This window comes from Dendroctonus ponderosae, unplaced genomic scaffold, assembly GCF_020466585.1.
Source record: "Dendroctonus ponderosae isolate FM_Combo_2020 unplaced genomic scaffold, Dpon_F_20191213v2 Dpon_F_20191213_1, whole genome shotgun sequence".
Lineage (NCBI taxonomy): Eukaryota > Metazoa > Arthropoda > Insecta > Coleoptera > Curculionidae > Dendroctonus > Dendroctonus ponderosae.
Genome location: NW_026017110.1, coordinates 46,424,031 through 46,441,323, shown reverse-complemented (window position 1 = coordinate 46,441,323; position 17,293 = coordinate 46,424,031). Strand labels below are relative to the sequence as shown.

At 36.7% G+C, this 17,293-nt stretch overlaps 1 protein-coding gene across 3 annotated transcripts in view; it reads right to left on the bottom strand.

Annotated features, from left to right (window-relative positions):
• Nucleotides 1-17,293, bottom strand: part of LOC109533587 (serine/arginine repetitive matrix protein 2) — a 131,780-nt gene that overhangs the window by 36,322 nt on the left and 78,165 nt on the right. For all 3 annotated transcript variants that reach the window (XM_048670456.1, XM_048670458.1, XM_048670452.1), the window contains exons 12-14: nt 6,424-6,529; nt 2,043-2,143; nt 1,647-1,735 (exon numbers count right to left, since the gene is read on the bottom strand). In XM_048670456.1, coding sequence (XP_048526413.1) covers nt 1,647-1,735; nt 2,043-2,143; nt 6,424-6,529 — 296 coding nt within the window. The remainder of the gene's footprint in view (nt 1-1,646; nt 1,736-2,042; nt 2,144-6,423; nt 6,530-17,293) is intronic.

Here is a 17,293-nt window from a genome sequence, read left to right as displayed (position 1 = left end):
ATTCCAGTGGGAAAAGCGATATTTCGGGGCTATGCTGCTGTTAGCAAATTTAAAAAAATCGTATTATTTGCCCTAAAACAGATCGGAACTTCAAGTTTTTGCTAAAGAATGTGTAATAATGATTCCGTGTGTAGTGAAAGCTTCACTGGATTTCGAGTGAGAACGGAGTTTTGGCACATTTTGAAATTTGGAAAATAATTTCCTTAGAAAATGGTACTATCGGCTCTATTAAAGAAATGCAACATTCACACTCCAACGGGAATAAACTTGAAATATTCACCCAAGACATCACACATACGTGGCAGAAACGGAGCAAAGTTTCTATTTATTCGAAGTAAAAGAAGAGTTTTTGCCAATTTTCAAATTTGAAGCAAACATACCATAATACAGTGGTTTCCAACCTTTCCGTGCTCCCCTTAAAAAAAATTGCGCCCCTTTAATTTTTCTAACAATCTAATTTCATAAATACTGAACTGATGAACTGAAATGCTGATGTTGTATTTTATTTAATATAATCTATTTAAAATAATATACATTCTTATGTAAAAATGTACATAAAAAAATAATTATTTATGATAAGAAATATTACTTTTAAATGTAATAAAATGTGCTAAACCTATTCGACTTCTTTGGTTTGTATTCGAAAATAATATTTTGGGAACAGGTTGGAAACCACTGCCTTAATTGAATAGTACAAGGGCTTTATTTAAAAATTCGTACGCTTCACCTAAAATCAACCCAAAAGTTATAATTTTCAGCTAAGACAGAGCAACCGCGTTGCGATAAGTGAGGTAAGTTTTAATTTATTTCCGCTAAAAAGGGAGTTTTTGCAAATTTTCGAATTTGAAACAAACCTGCCTTAAGAGAATAGTAGTACAAGGGCTTTCTTTAAAATTCGTACGCTTCACCTAAAATCTACCCCGAAGTTTTCATTTTCAGCTAAGACAGAGCAAACGCGTTGCCATATGTGAGGTAAGTTTCAATTTATTTCAGCTTAAAAGGAAGTTTTTTCAAATTTTCAAATTTCAAGCAAACATTCCTTAATGAAATAGTAACAACTTTATTTAAAAATTCGTAAAATCCAAGCAGAAATTTCGAAGAACTTGCAATTTTTCATGACCATAGAGCATATATACGCCCATAAATGGGAAAATATGTAATTTATTTTACTTCAAAAGAGAGTTTTGGCAAACTTTCGAATTTGACTCAAACATTCTTTAGTCAAATAGTATATTGCTTTATTGAAAAATTCACCACTTCCTTATCAAATATACCGAGGAACTGCAAGTTTCACGCAAAACAGAACACACATACTGGCACAAGTCCGGAAAGTTTCAACTAAACAGGGAGTTTTAGCAATTTTTTAAATTTGAAGATCACAGATTTCCTGGTAGAATGGTACACTGTTCTATTGAAAAATTCGCATTTTTCATACTAAAGTAGCTACAAACCAGAAACTCCTAGCAAAGAAAGTTAGCATATCTTATTGTAAAGTGGGAAAGTCTCAGTTCATTCAAACCCCAGAAGGAGTTTTGGAATTTTGGCAATTTTTTAAACTGGGTGAATCAACTGGCAGAACAAGAGGCTTTTGTGCTCATTTATATTCCTTAGGTATGTACATGTCTATTTTGAAGCCACGGACTTACCGCGATAATTCGCATCTAAGGGAGCATTTTCCGACAATGAACGCTCTAGCGAATCGTCACTGTGGTCGCTTTCTCGTTGGTTCCAATTCCTGAAAAACCAAAAATTGAACCAGTTAATATCCGATTTGCTCGCCCTTGTTTCCTCGTCAGACCCATCAAAGACCCACCGAAAGCTCCCAGAAACTGCATGGACGTGAGGCGTTTTTTGCCCCGTCTATTCTGGTATAATTCCGGCCATTTTCATGTAAACGCCTCCAACGGAAGTTAAAAGATCAAAGCACGCAGGCAACTTGCGAAAGGCCCTTGATGGTTTTTTTTTACAGTTTTACGTGCAAACTCCGGGCCTTTAGTTCAGATACGTGCAAAAGTCTGGAACATTAGCTTGAGGAAAATTACCTGGAGTCTCGTTGCAGTTCGGCTAGATGAGGAGTTGAGATCGCCCTGGTTTTCCTGGCAGGATCCAAAGGAAACCGTCCGCGACGTCCCTCGTGAAGAGGCTGCAAGAACGAAATTATTTTCCTAAATCCAACTCTAAAACTGTGTGGAATATTTCGACTTAATCAGCCAAAACTTCGGGAAGAAATTAGAAAGCCCTCCCTGTTGCTTCCCCCATTTATTCTCTCGTTTGAGATCCTAATTACCGGCAAGTGTGAAACATTTGAGGGCAACTTAAGCACATCCAGGGGCTTGGATGTTTGATTGGCGGTCGGAAAATGAAAATTAAATTTACCAAGACATCAAGCCGCTAGAAGGGAAAGAATAATGTTGTTTGAGGCGCGGCCCAGTGTTGGTTCAGTATCCAGTGGCTGTTTTGGGGCCGGAAACAAGCCACTAGTGGGTGTCTTCCAGAAATGGGATGGGGACGAATGTTTACGTCTGCGGTTCCCTCATAAATCCACATGCTAAATCCCGTAGGGACGTGTTTATGTTTCCTTTATGGGAAATTCGATGGCTTTGCGGCTTGATGGGGTCATTTGCGCCCTTTTCCACAATTAGTTGAATTTTTCCCATTCAGTGCGCTTGAGGTTAGTGATTAGGCCTTTTCACATCGAGTACCAGTCGAAATGAAACTGGAAAGCTTCGCGAATTGCCGTGGTATCTTGTAGAGAAACTTGGCCAACTAGTTGAGAGAAACTAAAAACTGTTAAAGCGGAGTTTGATTTGAAAGCTTTTACCAAGAAAATTGAATCGTTGCAAGTGAAATTGGGGACTACTTTGGCACAAGAAATAGCTTCAAAAGCTGAGGAAAACACAGCTATTTTTTAAATCTGAAATCTGAGTCTCAGTTGGAAAACATGTATATTTCGTAGAGAAACTGTGCACTAAATTGTCATAAAATTGCGACAAAATCGAAAAAATTCCTGTAAGAAAAATAGCTGTTGAGTTGAAAAGAACACAGTTAAATATCAAATCCAAACTGAAAAAATGCAATTTTTCAAGTGAAACTCCAGACTAAATTGACATAAAATACAGTGAGAAAATAAACAATTTCCTATGGAGAAATTGGTCACTGAGTTGAGGACAAGACAGCTATTTCTTAAATCTGAAAACTGGGTCTCAGTTGGAAAACATGCACTTTTCGTAGAGAAACTCTGCACTAAAGTTTCATCAAAAATTGTGACAAAATCAAAAAATTATCTGTAAAAAATGGCTATTGAGTTAAGAAAAACACAGTTAATTATCAAATGTGAAAAGTGAACTGAAAAAATGCAATTTTGCAAGTGAAACTCCAGACTACATTGGCTTAGAAGAAAGTCAGAAAGTCGACAATTCCCTATGGAGAAATTGTCCAATGAGTTGAGAAAAAGACAGCTATTTCTTAAATCTAAAAAATGAGTCTCAGTTGGAAAACATGAACTTTTCGTAGAGATACTCTGCACTAATTTTCCATAAAAAATTGAGACAAAATCGAAAAATTATCTGTAAAAAATGTCTATTGAGTTCAGAAAAACACAGTTAATTCTCAAATCTGAAAAGTGAACTGAAAAAATGCAATTTTGCAAGTATAACTCCAGACTACATTGGCATAAAAGAAAGTCAGAAAGTCGACAATTCCCTATGGAGAAATGGTCCACTGAGTTGAGAAAAACGCAGCTATTTTTTAAATCTGAAAACTGAGTCTCAGTTTGAAAACATGCACTTTCATGGACTATCTCTGCACTAATTTTCCACAAAAATTGCGACAAAATCGAAAAAATGTACTGTTAAGAAATGGCTAATGAGTTGAGAAAAACACGGTTAATTCTCAAATCAAAAAACTGACCTGAAAAATTGCAATTTTGCAAGTGGAACTCCAGATTAAATTGGCATAAAATACAGTGTAACAATCGACAATTTCCTATGGAGAAAATGGCCATTCAGTTGAGAAAAACACAGATATTTCTCAAATATGAAAACTGAGTGTCAGTTGGAAAACATGCACTTTCTGTAGAGAAACTCCGCACTCATTTTCCATAAAAAAATGCGACAAAATCAAAAAAATGTCTGTAAAGGAAATGGCGATTGAGTTGAGAAAAACACAGTTAATTTTCAGATCTGAAAACTGAACTAAAAAAATGCAATTTTGCAAGTGAAACTCCAGACTAAATTGGCATAAAATCCAGTGAAAAAATAAACAATTTCTTATGGAGAAATTGGCCACTGAGTTGAGAAGAACACAGCTATTTTTTAAATCTGAAAGCTGAGTTTCAGTTGAAAAACCTACATTTTTCTTAGGAAAACTCAGAACTAATTTGCTATAAAAACGACAAAATTTAAAATTTCCTTTAAGAAAAATGGTCATTGAGCTGATATAAACATAGCTGCTTCTCAAATCTGATAACAGAGCCTCAGCTGAAAGAACTCTATTTTTGCAAGTGAACTCCAGACTAACTTGGAATATAAAAAAATTACGATAAAATCGCGATTTTTATTAAGAGAAACTGGACATTGAGTCGACAGAAACAAACTCATTTCTCCAATGTAAACGATTAGGAATAGAACAAGAAGTAAATTGAGTATTTCAAGTAAATCTTCCCAATATTCCTCAAGCTATTTCGCAACTACTAAAACTGATTCAGTTGAAAGCAATTAAGAGGTAAATTGAATCCGCGCCAGTAAAATTTCGGAGTAATTTGCCATTGATAATTGTGAGACTATGAAAACGTAATTTTAGAAAAACTGTCGTATTAATTGACCAATTTGCTTCGCCCTCTTTCAGGCGTCTGAATATTTAAAACGTCATATCTTCTAAACCGTTGAAAATATCGAATCAAACTACAGATCTTTTTGTTAGAGCGTCCGAGTTCTATCTTCCAGCGCTTGGGTTTTATCATTAGTTTCTAACCTCTAAAGAAATAGATGCAAAAATCGCATTTTTCTGGAGCGCGAATCCTTAAACAGCTTATACCTGAGAAGCACTTCAAATATTCTCTAAGACCCTTTTTAAAACTGCGATTTCTGCGTTATGTTTTAGAACAAACCGTTTGAGGATCCTGAAGGTTCAAAACACGATAACTTTTAAAGGTTTGAAAATATTGAGTCAAGGGTTAGAACCTTTTCTTTAGCGTGTCTTATACGCTATCTTTTGCTGCATAATTTTTATCGAAACCTTTTAACCTATAAAGAGTTAGGAGTATAATTGACATTTTATAGCGGCGCTCGCATCGTTAAACACTCTGTATATTAGAAAGGGTGTAAACTAAAAAGAAGAAGCTTTTAGTTAGCGCGTTTCGAAAGCTATAATTTCGTACCTGAATTATATTTCCAGTTTCCAACCTCTAAAGCGACTAGAGCAAAAGGTTGAAATTTGAGAGGCGCTTGAAACGTTAAACACTCTGTATCTTAAACGGGTTGGGAATATCGCATTTGCAATCAGCATTATTTTAAAGAGCGTTTTCAGAGCTGCATTCGGGATTAAACGGCTTGAATTTATTGGTAGCGCTTCGCCTTTTTCAGGAGTCTGAATCTTTAAAAACTTCATATCTCGTAAGTGAGCAAAATACTGAATCAATTGTTAGGACATTTTCGTTAGCTTGCCCCAAAAGCAATCTTTGGGCGCTTAGGTCTTATCGCAAATTCCTAACCTCTAAGGAGATAAGAGCCAAAATTCCAAAACTCAGCGGCTCTCGACGTGTTAAACACTCTGTAGCTTAGCAAGCATTGGACACATTATAATGATGGTTGGGAATGAAGCAATTGAAGTTCATAGTCTTTAATAACTAAGTAATTAAACTTAATTGCCTCCCTTATAGGAGCAACATTCCAACAATCAGCTGAATATTTGGCCTTTTTAATTGAGCGCTCTCGAAATTACTGACTTCCCCTTTCATAAAGAGCGCTCAATTGCGCTATGAGATGAGCCTTTTTTTATTAATCAGTGGCCTGATTGAGCGGAGTTGAACTGAATCTATAAGTGAAAGTTTCGCTGAATGAATCGAGCATGGAAAGGCTAAACCTGCTCCTCCAAATTAGAAGCTTCCCCTGGATGTATCTTCGCTAGAAAACTACTCACAACAAAATAAATCACCATAATTATCCAAAAAAAAACAACCACTTTACTCCTTTCACTTTTCCTGCGATGAATCAATGGAAACGCGCCCGAATCGACTGATGTTGATCGCATTGTAAAAGCGGAACGCATCGAAATAGTTTCCTATGTATTTAGGCGAAGTACGTGCCAAAAATCATTAACGATGAACAACGATTTAAATGTTGTGCACTAAAATACCCCACATGATGTGAATAAAAAGTCTTCGACTTTGGTGAATTTTAAGCGGCTGAGGTTCGATTCACTTACCGTCACTGGAGCAGTGTGGGCCACCTCAGGAGTCGGAATTTTCCGGATGATTCCAGGCGAAGAGCTCAGACTTTCCGTTCCTGGTCGCCTCCAAGCGTTCGCTCCACTGGAAGAATAAATATTTCAATTAGACCTTATCCTCAAAGTGCCCCACTTGCATGAGTAGCAAGCGACTCACTTATTCGGGATTAGTTTCACAAAGTTTCAGTAAGTTTGGAAATTCGGAGAATTTCCACTCCAATTTCCAGTTCAAACAGTGCAGTTTTCTACAACTGTTTGCTAAATTAGTTCGCTATAAATGTTCCTCATCATTTTTTTAAGTAACAGCCGATCCTGGCAATAAATGCCCAAACCATCACGTTTATATTAATATCCCGAAAAACCGAAATTATTGACACGATTCCAGAGACAGAGTCGAAGGGCTGACCTCAATCATTTCGCCCACATAGTGTCTCGAGAACGACTGGCATTTCATCAAATTAACGCAAAATGGAACAAAAAAATATACGGCTATTTACGGCATTGAAAGCCTTTTTTATCAAAGAGATGACCTTTAAAGGCCTCCTTTGGCCTTTTCCACTGCTGATCAAATAAGCCCTCTAATCCAGAACAAACTATGATCCTTTCAATAGCAATATCGATTCTATGCAACAGAAACACTGACCTGCCAGTGAAATCTGGGTGAGATTTGCCATTTAAATTAGCTGCAATATTAAATTGATCATTTGGATAAAACAAATAGTGATTTTTCCTTGAAGCTGAGTTTCACTTGATAAAGACCTACAAGATAAATTAATTTCTGCAAGTAAAACTTGATATGGATGCGAGCATATTGAAATGTTTATTAGAGAAACTGGACAATTAGTTGCAGGAAACACGAAATATGGAAACTCAGCAGCACCTGATCAAAATTAAGATAGAAACTGGAATTTTACTAGTTTGTGACTAGCGGCGTTGTCCTAATCTTCATCAAAAGAAAGTTTTTTTTTAAGAACACTGCCCATTTAGATGACAGCTATTTTGCGAATCTGGAAACTGTTGCTGAGATGCGCAAGCTTTTTGCAAGTGAAACGTCCAGCAATTTATACAGCGAAAGGACCACCGATATCAGAATCTTCCTTTAGAGAAACTTGCCAATTAGTTAAGCAAATTGAGCGCCAGATGCAAGCAACTAAAAAGAAAACTGTTTGTTTTCAAAATAAAATTTCGAGTAAATTTGCGACAAAAATGGAGAGAATTAATTTTTTTTCCTTAGTGTGCCCGACCAGTTAGTGGCGAGAAACACCACTAAATCTAAAACGTAAAAACTGAGTCTCAACTGAAATAAATTAAGAAGTAAATTGCAATTTTACTTTGTGCTAATTTGAGATAGGGAATTGCGGCCACATCAATTAGTTTTTTAAAAGAAAACTGACGCTTTAGTTCCAAGAAACCCACCTCAATATCGAAATCGTCTTGCCATTAAGTTGAAAGAAACTATACTATTTCTTAAATCCAAAAAATAAATCCCAATTGAAAACACGTTTAAAGTAAACTGATCGTTTGCAAGTCAAACTTTGGAATAATTAGGCATTGGACATAGCAAAAATGGCAAAATCTTCCTTTAGAGAAACTGACCATTTGGCTGAAAGAAACACGGCTATTTCTCAAATCTAAAAACTGACCTTCAATGAGAACAGATCAAGAAGCAAATTGAATTTTGCTAGTAAATCGTCCGATTAATTTGGGGAGAGGAAGTAAGAGAAACTGGCCAGTAGGAGCAGAAATACAACCATAAAACCGAGGTAAAGAGGACGAAAAGCAAATAATTCAACTGAAGCCCTCAATATTGAACATAAAATATAATGAACTTTGCACGTTTCATCCAAACTAGCTGAAAACTCGACCACACACTGAAACAACTTGTTCTCGACTTCGCCAACAAGTTGCCGCTATTTTGTTATTAACTCGAGTGTTGCCAGACAAATTGTCGATAGTGTGGATTTATTTGAAGTTTCCTGTAACTATGCCAAGCACGCAATTGCTTGATGTCTTCAGCTGGATAAATTCAAATCTTTTGCAAGTGAAATCGCGGTGGGATTTCCCATTGAAATTAGCAACGATATTGAATTGGTTAAGCAACGAAATTGATCATTTGGATCAAGCAAATAGTGATTTTCCCTTGAAGCTGAGTTTCACTTGATAAAGACATGCAAGAAAAATTAATTTCTGCTTGTGAAACTTTATCTGGATACGAGCATATTGAAATTTTTATTAGAGAAAGTGGGCAATGAGTGGCGGGAAACACTAAATATGGAAACTCAGCAACACCTGAGCAAAATTAAGAGAAACTGCAATTTGCCAGTTTGTGAATAGCGGCGTTGTCCTGATCTTCATGAAAAGAAAGTTTTCTTTAAGAAAACCGCCCATTCAGATGACAGCTATTTTGTGAATCTGAAAACTGTAGTTGAGATGCACAAGCTACATTTTTGCAAGTGAAACTTCCAGCAATTTATGCAGCGAAAGGAGTACCGATATCAGAATCTTCCTGTAAAGCAACTTGCCGATTAGTTAAGAAAAGCGCATCGATTTTTATAATCTGGAAACTGAGTCTCAGACGCGAGATCCTAATCAGCAAACTACATTTTTGCAAGTAAAACTGAGCAAATCTTGTAACGGAAGTAGCATCGAGATTGGAATTTTCCTTTAGAGAAAGCTGTCCATTAGTTAAGAAAAACGGAACGATTTCCCTAAGCTGGAAATTGGACTGCAGACGCAAGCAACTAAGAAGAAAACTGCTTGTTTCCCAGAATAAAATTTCGTGTAAATTTGCGACAAATATGGAGCGACTTCAAATTTTTCCTTCAGCGTGCCTGACCGGTTACTGGCGAGAAACACTACTAAATCCAAACCGAAAAAACTGAGTCTCAATTGGAGAAAACTAAGAATCAAATTGCATTTTTGCTAGTGAACGTTTGTGCTGATTTGAGGAAGGGAATCCCGTTAGTTACGAAAAACTCAGCTCGATATCGAAATCGCCTTGACATTTATTTGAGGGAAACAGTACTATTTATCAAATCAGAAAAATAAATCCCAATTGAAAACACGTTTAAAGCAAACTGATCTTTTGAAAGTGAAGCTTTAGAATAACTTTGCATTGGACATAGCGAAAATATAAAAATTTTCCTTTAGAGAAACTGACGATTTGACTGAAAGAAACACAGGTATTTCTCAAATCTAAAAACTGACTTTTAATGCGAACAGAACAAGAAGCAAATCGAATTTTGCTAGTAAATCGTCGGATTAATTTGGTGATAGGAAGTAAGAGAAACTGGCCAGTGAGACAAACATAGATCAGATACTCAGTGGAAATAGACCCGAGGTCAAAATATTTGTTTAGAGAAACTGAGCATTTAATCTAAAGAAACACAGCTATGAAACCGAGTTAAAGAGGAAGAAAAGCAAATAATTCAACTACAAAAGCTTTCAATATTGAACATAAAATATAATGAACTTTGCACATTTCATCCAAACTAGCTGGAAACTCGACCCCACACTGAAACAACTTGTTCTGAACTTCGCCCACAAGTTGCCTTTATATTATTATTAACTCTAGTGTTGCCAGACAAATTGTCGATAGTGTGGATTTAATTCAAGTTTCCCGAAACTACGCCAAGCAAGCACGCAATTGCTTGATGTCTTCAGCTGGATAAATTCGAACCTTTTGCAAGTGAACTCTGGGTGGGATTTGTCATTGAAATTAGCAACAAAATTGAATTGGTGAAGCAACGAAATTGATTATCTGGATCAATCAAGTAGTGATTTTTCCTTGAAGCTGAGTTTCACTTGAAAAAGACCTACAAGAAAAAATAATTTCTGAGAGTGAAACTTTATATGGATGGGAGCATATCGAAATGTTTATTAGAGAAACTGGACAATTAGTTGCGGGAAACACGAATATGGAAATTCAGCAAAACCTGAGCTAAAATTAAGAGAGAAACTGCAATTTTACGAGTTTCTGAATAGTAGTGTTGTCCAAATCTTCATCCAAAGAAAGTTTTCTTTAAGAAAACCGCCCATTTAGATGACATCTATTTTGGGAATCTGGAACCTGTGGCTGAGATGCGCAAGCTACATTTTTTTAGGTAAATATTTTTTTTCTGGACTGGAAACTGAGTCTCAGATGCAAGAACCTAATCAGAAAACAACATTTTTGCAAGTAAAACTTTGAGCAAATTTTGCAACGGAAGTAGCATCGAGATCGGAATGTTCCTTTAGAGAAACTTGTTCATTAGTTAAGAAAAACGCAACGATATCCCTAATCTGGAAACTGGGCTCCAGATGCAAGCAACTAAGAAGAAAACTGCTTGTTTTCTAAATAACATTTCGGGTAAACTTGCGACAAAAATGGCGAGAATTCAATTTTTTTCCTTAGCGTGCTTGACCAGCGAGAAACACTACTAAAACTAAAACGTAAAAACTGACTCCCAATTGAATTAAACTAAGAAGTAAATTGAATTTTGGCAGTGAAACTTTGTACTAATTCGACGGACGGAAATAAAACTGACGGTTTAGTTGCTAGAAACCCAGCTCTTTATCAAAATCGTCTTGCCATTTAAGTTGAAAGAAATTATAATATTTATTAAATCCAAAAAATAAATCCCAATTGAAAACACGCTTAAAGCAAACTGATCTCTTCACAAGTGAAACTTTGGAATTATTTGCCATTGGACATAGCAAAAATATAAAACTCTTCCTTTAGAGAAACTGACCATTTGGCTGAAAGAAACCGAGCTATATAAATAATATAATGAACTTTACACATTTCATCCAAACTAGCTGGAAACTCGACCACACACTGAAACAACTTGTTCTCAACTTCGCCAACAAGTTGTCGCTATAGTATTATCAACTCGAGTGTTGCCAGACAAATTGTCGATAGTGTGGATTTAATTGAAGTATCCTGAAACTATGCCAAGCAAGCACGCAATTGCTTGATGTCTTCAGCTAGATAAATTCGAATATTTTGCTCGCATTCATTCACCAGCAAAACTCTTCGCCGGCTCTTCACACCCATTAGTGAAGTTTTCGGGATATAATTCACCTTTCACATTGTCGGCTTATTCCGGGAAAAGTAATGGAATAATTCGAATTAGAAGATAACAACGGCCATTGTGAGCGTTTGGAATTATAAGCCTCTTTAGCTGTTCGGGCGCCTTTGTTACGACACCGTGTAGGGCGCTGCTTTGCGGAATAATAACTGTTTTAGCCACTATAGGTACACCTGTTTTGGAAAAGGGAGTCTTGTTTGTTTGTTTTAAACAAATACCCCACATGGTACCCCAGATGGTACAGATTTAGTTCCCAGTTCATCAATCAATCAGTTATTACTCGAATTCGGTTAGAGCGATGCTAATTCGTCACTTAACTATGCTAAAACAAGCAGCCAATATTCTGTTTTGTGTCGCGCGCTGACTAAATGATTAATGCGCCCCTAATCCTTCATTATTCAGTTATCTCAGTAAATTCATCATCGAGTTTTGCAGGGTCGGTTTAAGCAGCAAAGACAATCACCTGCCAAAACAAACCGAATAAAAAAACAATGAAATTACTCCCAACCGGCGCTTGTTTGAGTTTCAATCAAGTCGCAAATTTTAATCTTCTAAATATTCAAATTAGTTACCGTCGCTAATCCTCAGATGAATTAATTCGAAGCTTAGTGCGAAACATCATACCTCATTTGGGCTGTCGCTCTAAGTCCTGGATAAATATTTGAATTCGCTGGAAAACACTGTGTCAATGTGCCGCTTTAGACCCGACCAGGAGCTCATGGATTGAATTTTAAGATAAAATTTTCACTGTCTTGAACAAGTTGATTATTAATCCTGCGCCAGTTCGAATGGAGGAAGAACCGCTCTATTCAAATATGGCCGCTTGTTGGGCATCAGAATATTGCAGGAGCGTTTTAATGGCGCACTCCAGATTCTCTCTTGCAGTTATTTACTTTCCAGGCGTTAATAATCCTGCAACTTTCTTCGTTTTGCGTTGTTAATTCCTGGTGAATTAGAACGATTCAGATTTAGATCTGGTTTGCTTGGCGCAAACTTATTTCTCTCTTTTCAGTGCACACGAAAAAACCATAGAAACTCTTTTGACTGTCCGCACATTGACCGGCAAAATTTCCCGATCTAACACCCATCGAACATATTTAACCAATTCCGCACAAACTGCTGCAATTATCCGGTTAAAAATATAGGAAACCTGCAAATTGCGTCAGATTCCAACCGGTGAGTTTCCCTATCAATTGGAGGGTGGAATAACAGCAGAAACACCACCAGGTGACCCGAATTCAATCGGATAAAGTCTATTTTTAGTTCGGGCGCATTGATTGACTTTAAAATTCCATGACGCAGGCAGAGATTATCAATTCAGCGGAGTTGAAATATTTAGTTGCAAAAGTCAAGGACCGCCAGCCAGGATATTGGGACAAGGGCTCTGTTGCTCAGCAACAGAGTTTGAGGCAATCACTTAGCAAATATAGAGTCATCCACTATTGCCCAATTTGAGTCTACAGAGTGTTTGAGCAATGAGGAAGGTTTAGTCGGCTAAATATTGAAAATGCCGCCAATCAGAAGTTTATGCTGATAAACGTAGTGAGTTTTTCAAAGAAAATTGCTTGTCGTTTTAGATAATCTGAGCTTGGAGTTTTACTGGAAACTACTAGTAAACTATGTGAGTTGTTTGAGCTGAGGGCCTCGATTGCGACCTAAGAAACGGCTCATTATGAATGGTCAGAGTGTTTGAGCAATGGAGGTATCGTCGGCGAAAGATTAAAAACGCCGCCAAAAGTTAGTTGAAAAAATTAAGAAACTAACGTGTTTTTCCATGAAAGTTGTTCATTGGTTTAGATATTTTGAGCGATATGAGTTTTCCTGGAAAATAATAAAAAGCTGTGTGTTTTTTTAAACCACCTAAAACAGACTGAATATGAATCTTCAGATTTCTTGAGCAGTGAGCAATGTATCGTCGGCTTAACGTTGAAAACGTCGCCTAAAATGCTGGGTTTTTGGGATCTGAAGAAACTGGCGTGTTCTTCATTGCAAGTAATAAATGGAAAGTAATACAGTACTAAAAGAAACTTATGGAAATATGTGCGTGTTTTTTGAGCTCAATGAGCCTTCGGCTTGAAAAGCGTCTCTACATCCATGCAAGGGGTTTAAGTGAATAGCACAGAAAATATGGTCGATTGAAAATCAAAACCCCTCAAAAATCGCTCTAAATCACCGTAAACGTTGATTCGCAATGATCCAAGCCAGTTTCTCATTCGAATTTTTGGGCATTTTGGGCGATTTCAATGCATTTGAACTGTTCGACCGTCTCAGCCACGTTCAGTTAAAACTACACGACCCGAATAGGAAATTGGCTCTCTCTATTCCATTAAAAATGCAGGTTAATGGCCACTCGCTTGTCGTAAACCAAAGGGAAAATGTCGATAGAGCGATTTTACCCAGTTTGCATTCTAAACTCGGCTTTTCATCTACTTACAGCGACTCGCTGACCTGAAGCTCGCCCATATCTTGACCGGATCCGATCAACTTTGCAAAAGCGAGCCGAATGGTACTCACTCCAGGGCCATTGTCCATCCAGGCTTTGTTTTCAATGGGAGAAATAAATAAAACTGGAACGAGCGCGATAGCGCATTGAACTCCGGAAGTTTTCACGCTGCCAGAATGCCGCCAGACAGGACAGAAACAAAACATAACCACGCGGTTAACGTCCACCATTGTCTCAGCTCGGGTTTCTGGATCGATAGTTTCCTACAATTTCCAGGTTACTCCAGACATAACTCGCAGTTTAAACGCGTTTAAAAGGAAACTGGCCAAATTGCGCTCAAATGTCTGCAATTAGTCTCACTGGTTTTTGCCCGACAAATCCTCCAAGCCGTTGCAGTTTCATGAAAAATTGCCAATTGCAGAATTGGAAAAGATTGTGCAAAAATTTCAACTAAACTCTATGAGTTTATGAGAGTTATACATTTGAAGCTTTGAAGAGCACAGTTTCAAAACCAACCACAAAAGCTTGTGAAGTACCTGCCTGGTTTAGGCCTGGGTCACACTGTGTTGAGTTGTGCTATTCAGTTGGTACCGCTCTCAGGGTTAACGAGTTATAGCACATCGCTTTATGAGTTATAAGTGATTTATTAGAGCTTTACGAAACCCGAGACTGGAATTTTCACATGTAAGAAAAAGGTCATCAACACTTTTTCCGAGTAACGTTTTACTACTTTGTTCAAACAACTAAAAAAAGTCATCTATATTTTCCAAGCAACACAACTCTGTCCAAAGAAAGTTAAATTTTTTGCATAAAAGATTCAGTGTGCCAGTATTTTACAGTAAAATTTAGGAAATACGCGGTTTTTCTGTTTAGAGACCGTGTTGTTTAGAAATATTGACCTGAAAGGGAAGAAACCCCAGTTTCCAAGAGTTTTCCAAATAAATGATTATAAACTTTCGCTCTTTCAGTTCGAGGAGATATTTTTGCAAAAAGAGCCAAAATTCTTTATTAGGGTTTTGTCCATAATTCGAAGCTGCAAAAAGTTTTCGAAAAATTTTTGCAAAGCTATAAATTTATCTTGTAATTTTTCGCGTAAAATATCTCCAGATCGTCAGTACTGTTAAGTGAAACACTTAACAAAATAGAGCGTTTTTGAGTGGAAAGTAAAGAAAAAAAATTCAATCAAAACTAAATAACCACATTTTTTTAACAAACTCTACAGTCTACAGTCTTCTGGAGGTGACGAAATTTCCAAATAATCTGTTATCAACTTTCGCTTATTCTGTTCGTCTTTTGATAGAAAATTGTTTAATTTTTCTTCCAAATTCGAAGCTGGAAAGAGATTTCAAAAGTTTTTACAAAGCGACGAAGAATTCGAAATTTATTTCGCATTTTTTGCGGAAAATACCTTAAGATTGTCAGAAAAAAAAAGAAGCATTTTTAAGTTAAACTTTAGAAAATTGAGAGTTTAGAAGAAAGAGTAACTTTGCTGAAACTGAAAAATTCTGAAATTTTGAAGAAATATTATTGATAAATGGCTCTTAAAAGAAATCCAAAATCAAGTAAAAAGTAATCAACATTTTCCCAGCAACGGACCTGAGTTGCTGCGCCGCTGCGTTGGGTTGACGCACCAAGCCATTTGCTCAGCACTGTGCCAAACCCTAAAAATTTATTGAGTTACCCAGGCCAAGAAGCAGGCATGTTTTTTTTGCAGGCATTTGGATTTTAAAGTTTGAGGAGCACAATTCAAAAACTAACCAAAAACCGCTTAGAAATTTTTTGTGAAACTCTAACAAAATAGAGCGTTTTTGAGTAGAAAGTAAAGCAAAAAAATCAGTCAAAACTACATAACCCCATTTTTTTTCACAAACTCTACAGTCTTCAGAGATATGGAGGTGACGAAATTTTCGTTATAAACTTTCGCTTATTCTTTTCGTTTATTGATAGAAAATTATTTGATTGTTCGTCCAAATTCGAAGCTGGAAAGGGATTTCAAATGTTTTTACAAAGCGACGAAGGATTCGAAATATATTTCATAATTTTTCGCGGAAAATACCTTAACATTGTCAGCAGTTTTAAGTGAAACTTTAGAAAATTGAGCCTTTAGAAGAAAGAGTAACTTGGCTAAAACTGGAAAATTCTGAAATTTTGAGGACATTTGAAAATATTATTAATAAATGGCCTTTAAAATAAATCTAAAAACGAGTAAAAAAAAGTAATCAGCATTTTCGAACTGAGTTACTTTGCCGATGTGTTGGGTTGGAGCACCAAACCATTTGAGTAGCACTGCGCCAACTCCTAAAAATGTACTGAGTTACCCAGGCCTAGCCTGGTTGAATTCTTGCCGTTTGTCCAATAAACTCTGTAAGCAGGCATGTTTTTGGATTTAAAACTTTGAGGAGCGCAATTCAAAAACTAACCAAAAACGGTGACAAATTTGTTAGCGACCTGCCTGGAGGCATGATTGCTGTTTGTCCACTAAACTTTTTAAACAGGCACTTTATCCGTGTTTCTTCATCAGAAGATTTGAAGAGTAGAATTAAAAAATTAACCACAAAAAGATTGACAAATTTGTCAAATACCTGCTTGGAGACATCATTGCGGTTTGTCCAATAAACTCCTTAAACAACCACTTCATGCATGTTTGTACATTTGAAGGTTTGAAGAGCACAATTCAAAAACTAACCAAAAAATGCTGACAAATTTGTGAAATACTTGCTTGGAGGCCTGAATGTGGTTTGCCCAATAAACTCCTTAAATCAGCAATTTATGCATGTTTATGCATTTGACGATTTGAAACGCACAATTCAAAAACTAACCACAAAAACTTCCTGCGGGGCCTGCCTGCATGCAGGGGTGCCGTTTGTTCATGAAAATCCTTAGTCAGGCAATAATCGCAATTTAAGCGGCCCTCTGTCAGGATGGGGCGCCACTGATCTGCTGCAGAATGAGTTTCATAATCAGCTAATCTAAATAAAATGCGATTAGAGCTGAAATGCGGCCGGGTAAATATGATAAATTGCACTTTTTTGGACGTAACCGTGTTGCGCTCGAGAACATGTTCGCCACATTAATCATCAGCTGGCTCACTTATCACCAACAATTATGTGCATTTCACCTCGACTAATTTAAAGTGAAATATTTAAAATTGCCTAGTAAGTAATCGTCAATCAATCGAATTCAATTCGGGCTTTATGGATATGGATTAATGTTCGGTTTGGACCGAACATTGCGCGCAACTGCAAGGGCAAAATATCAATAAATAACTCATTACAAACCTCATGTGCGGAGCAGATTTAAGTAATTTTACAAACAAATTATAGAGGATTTTCCGATT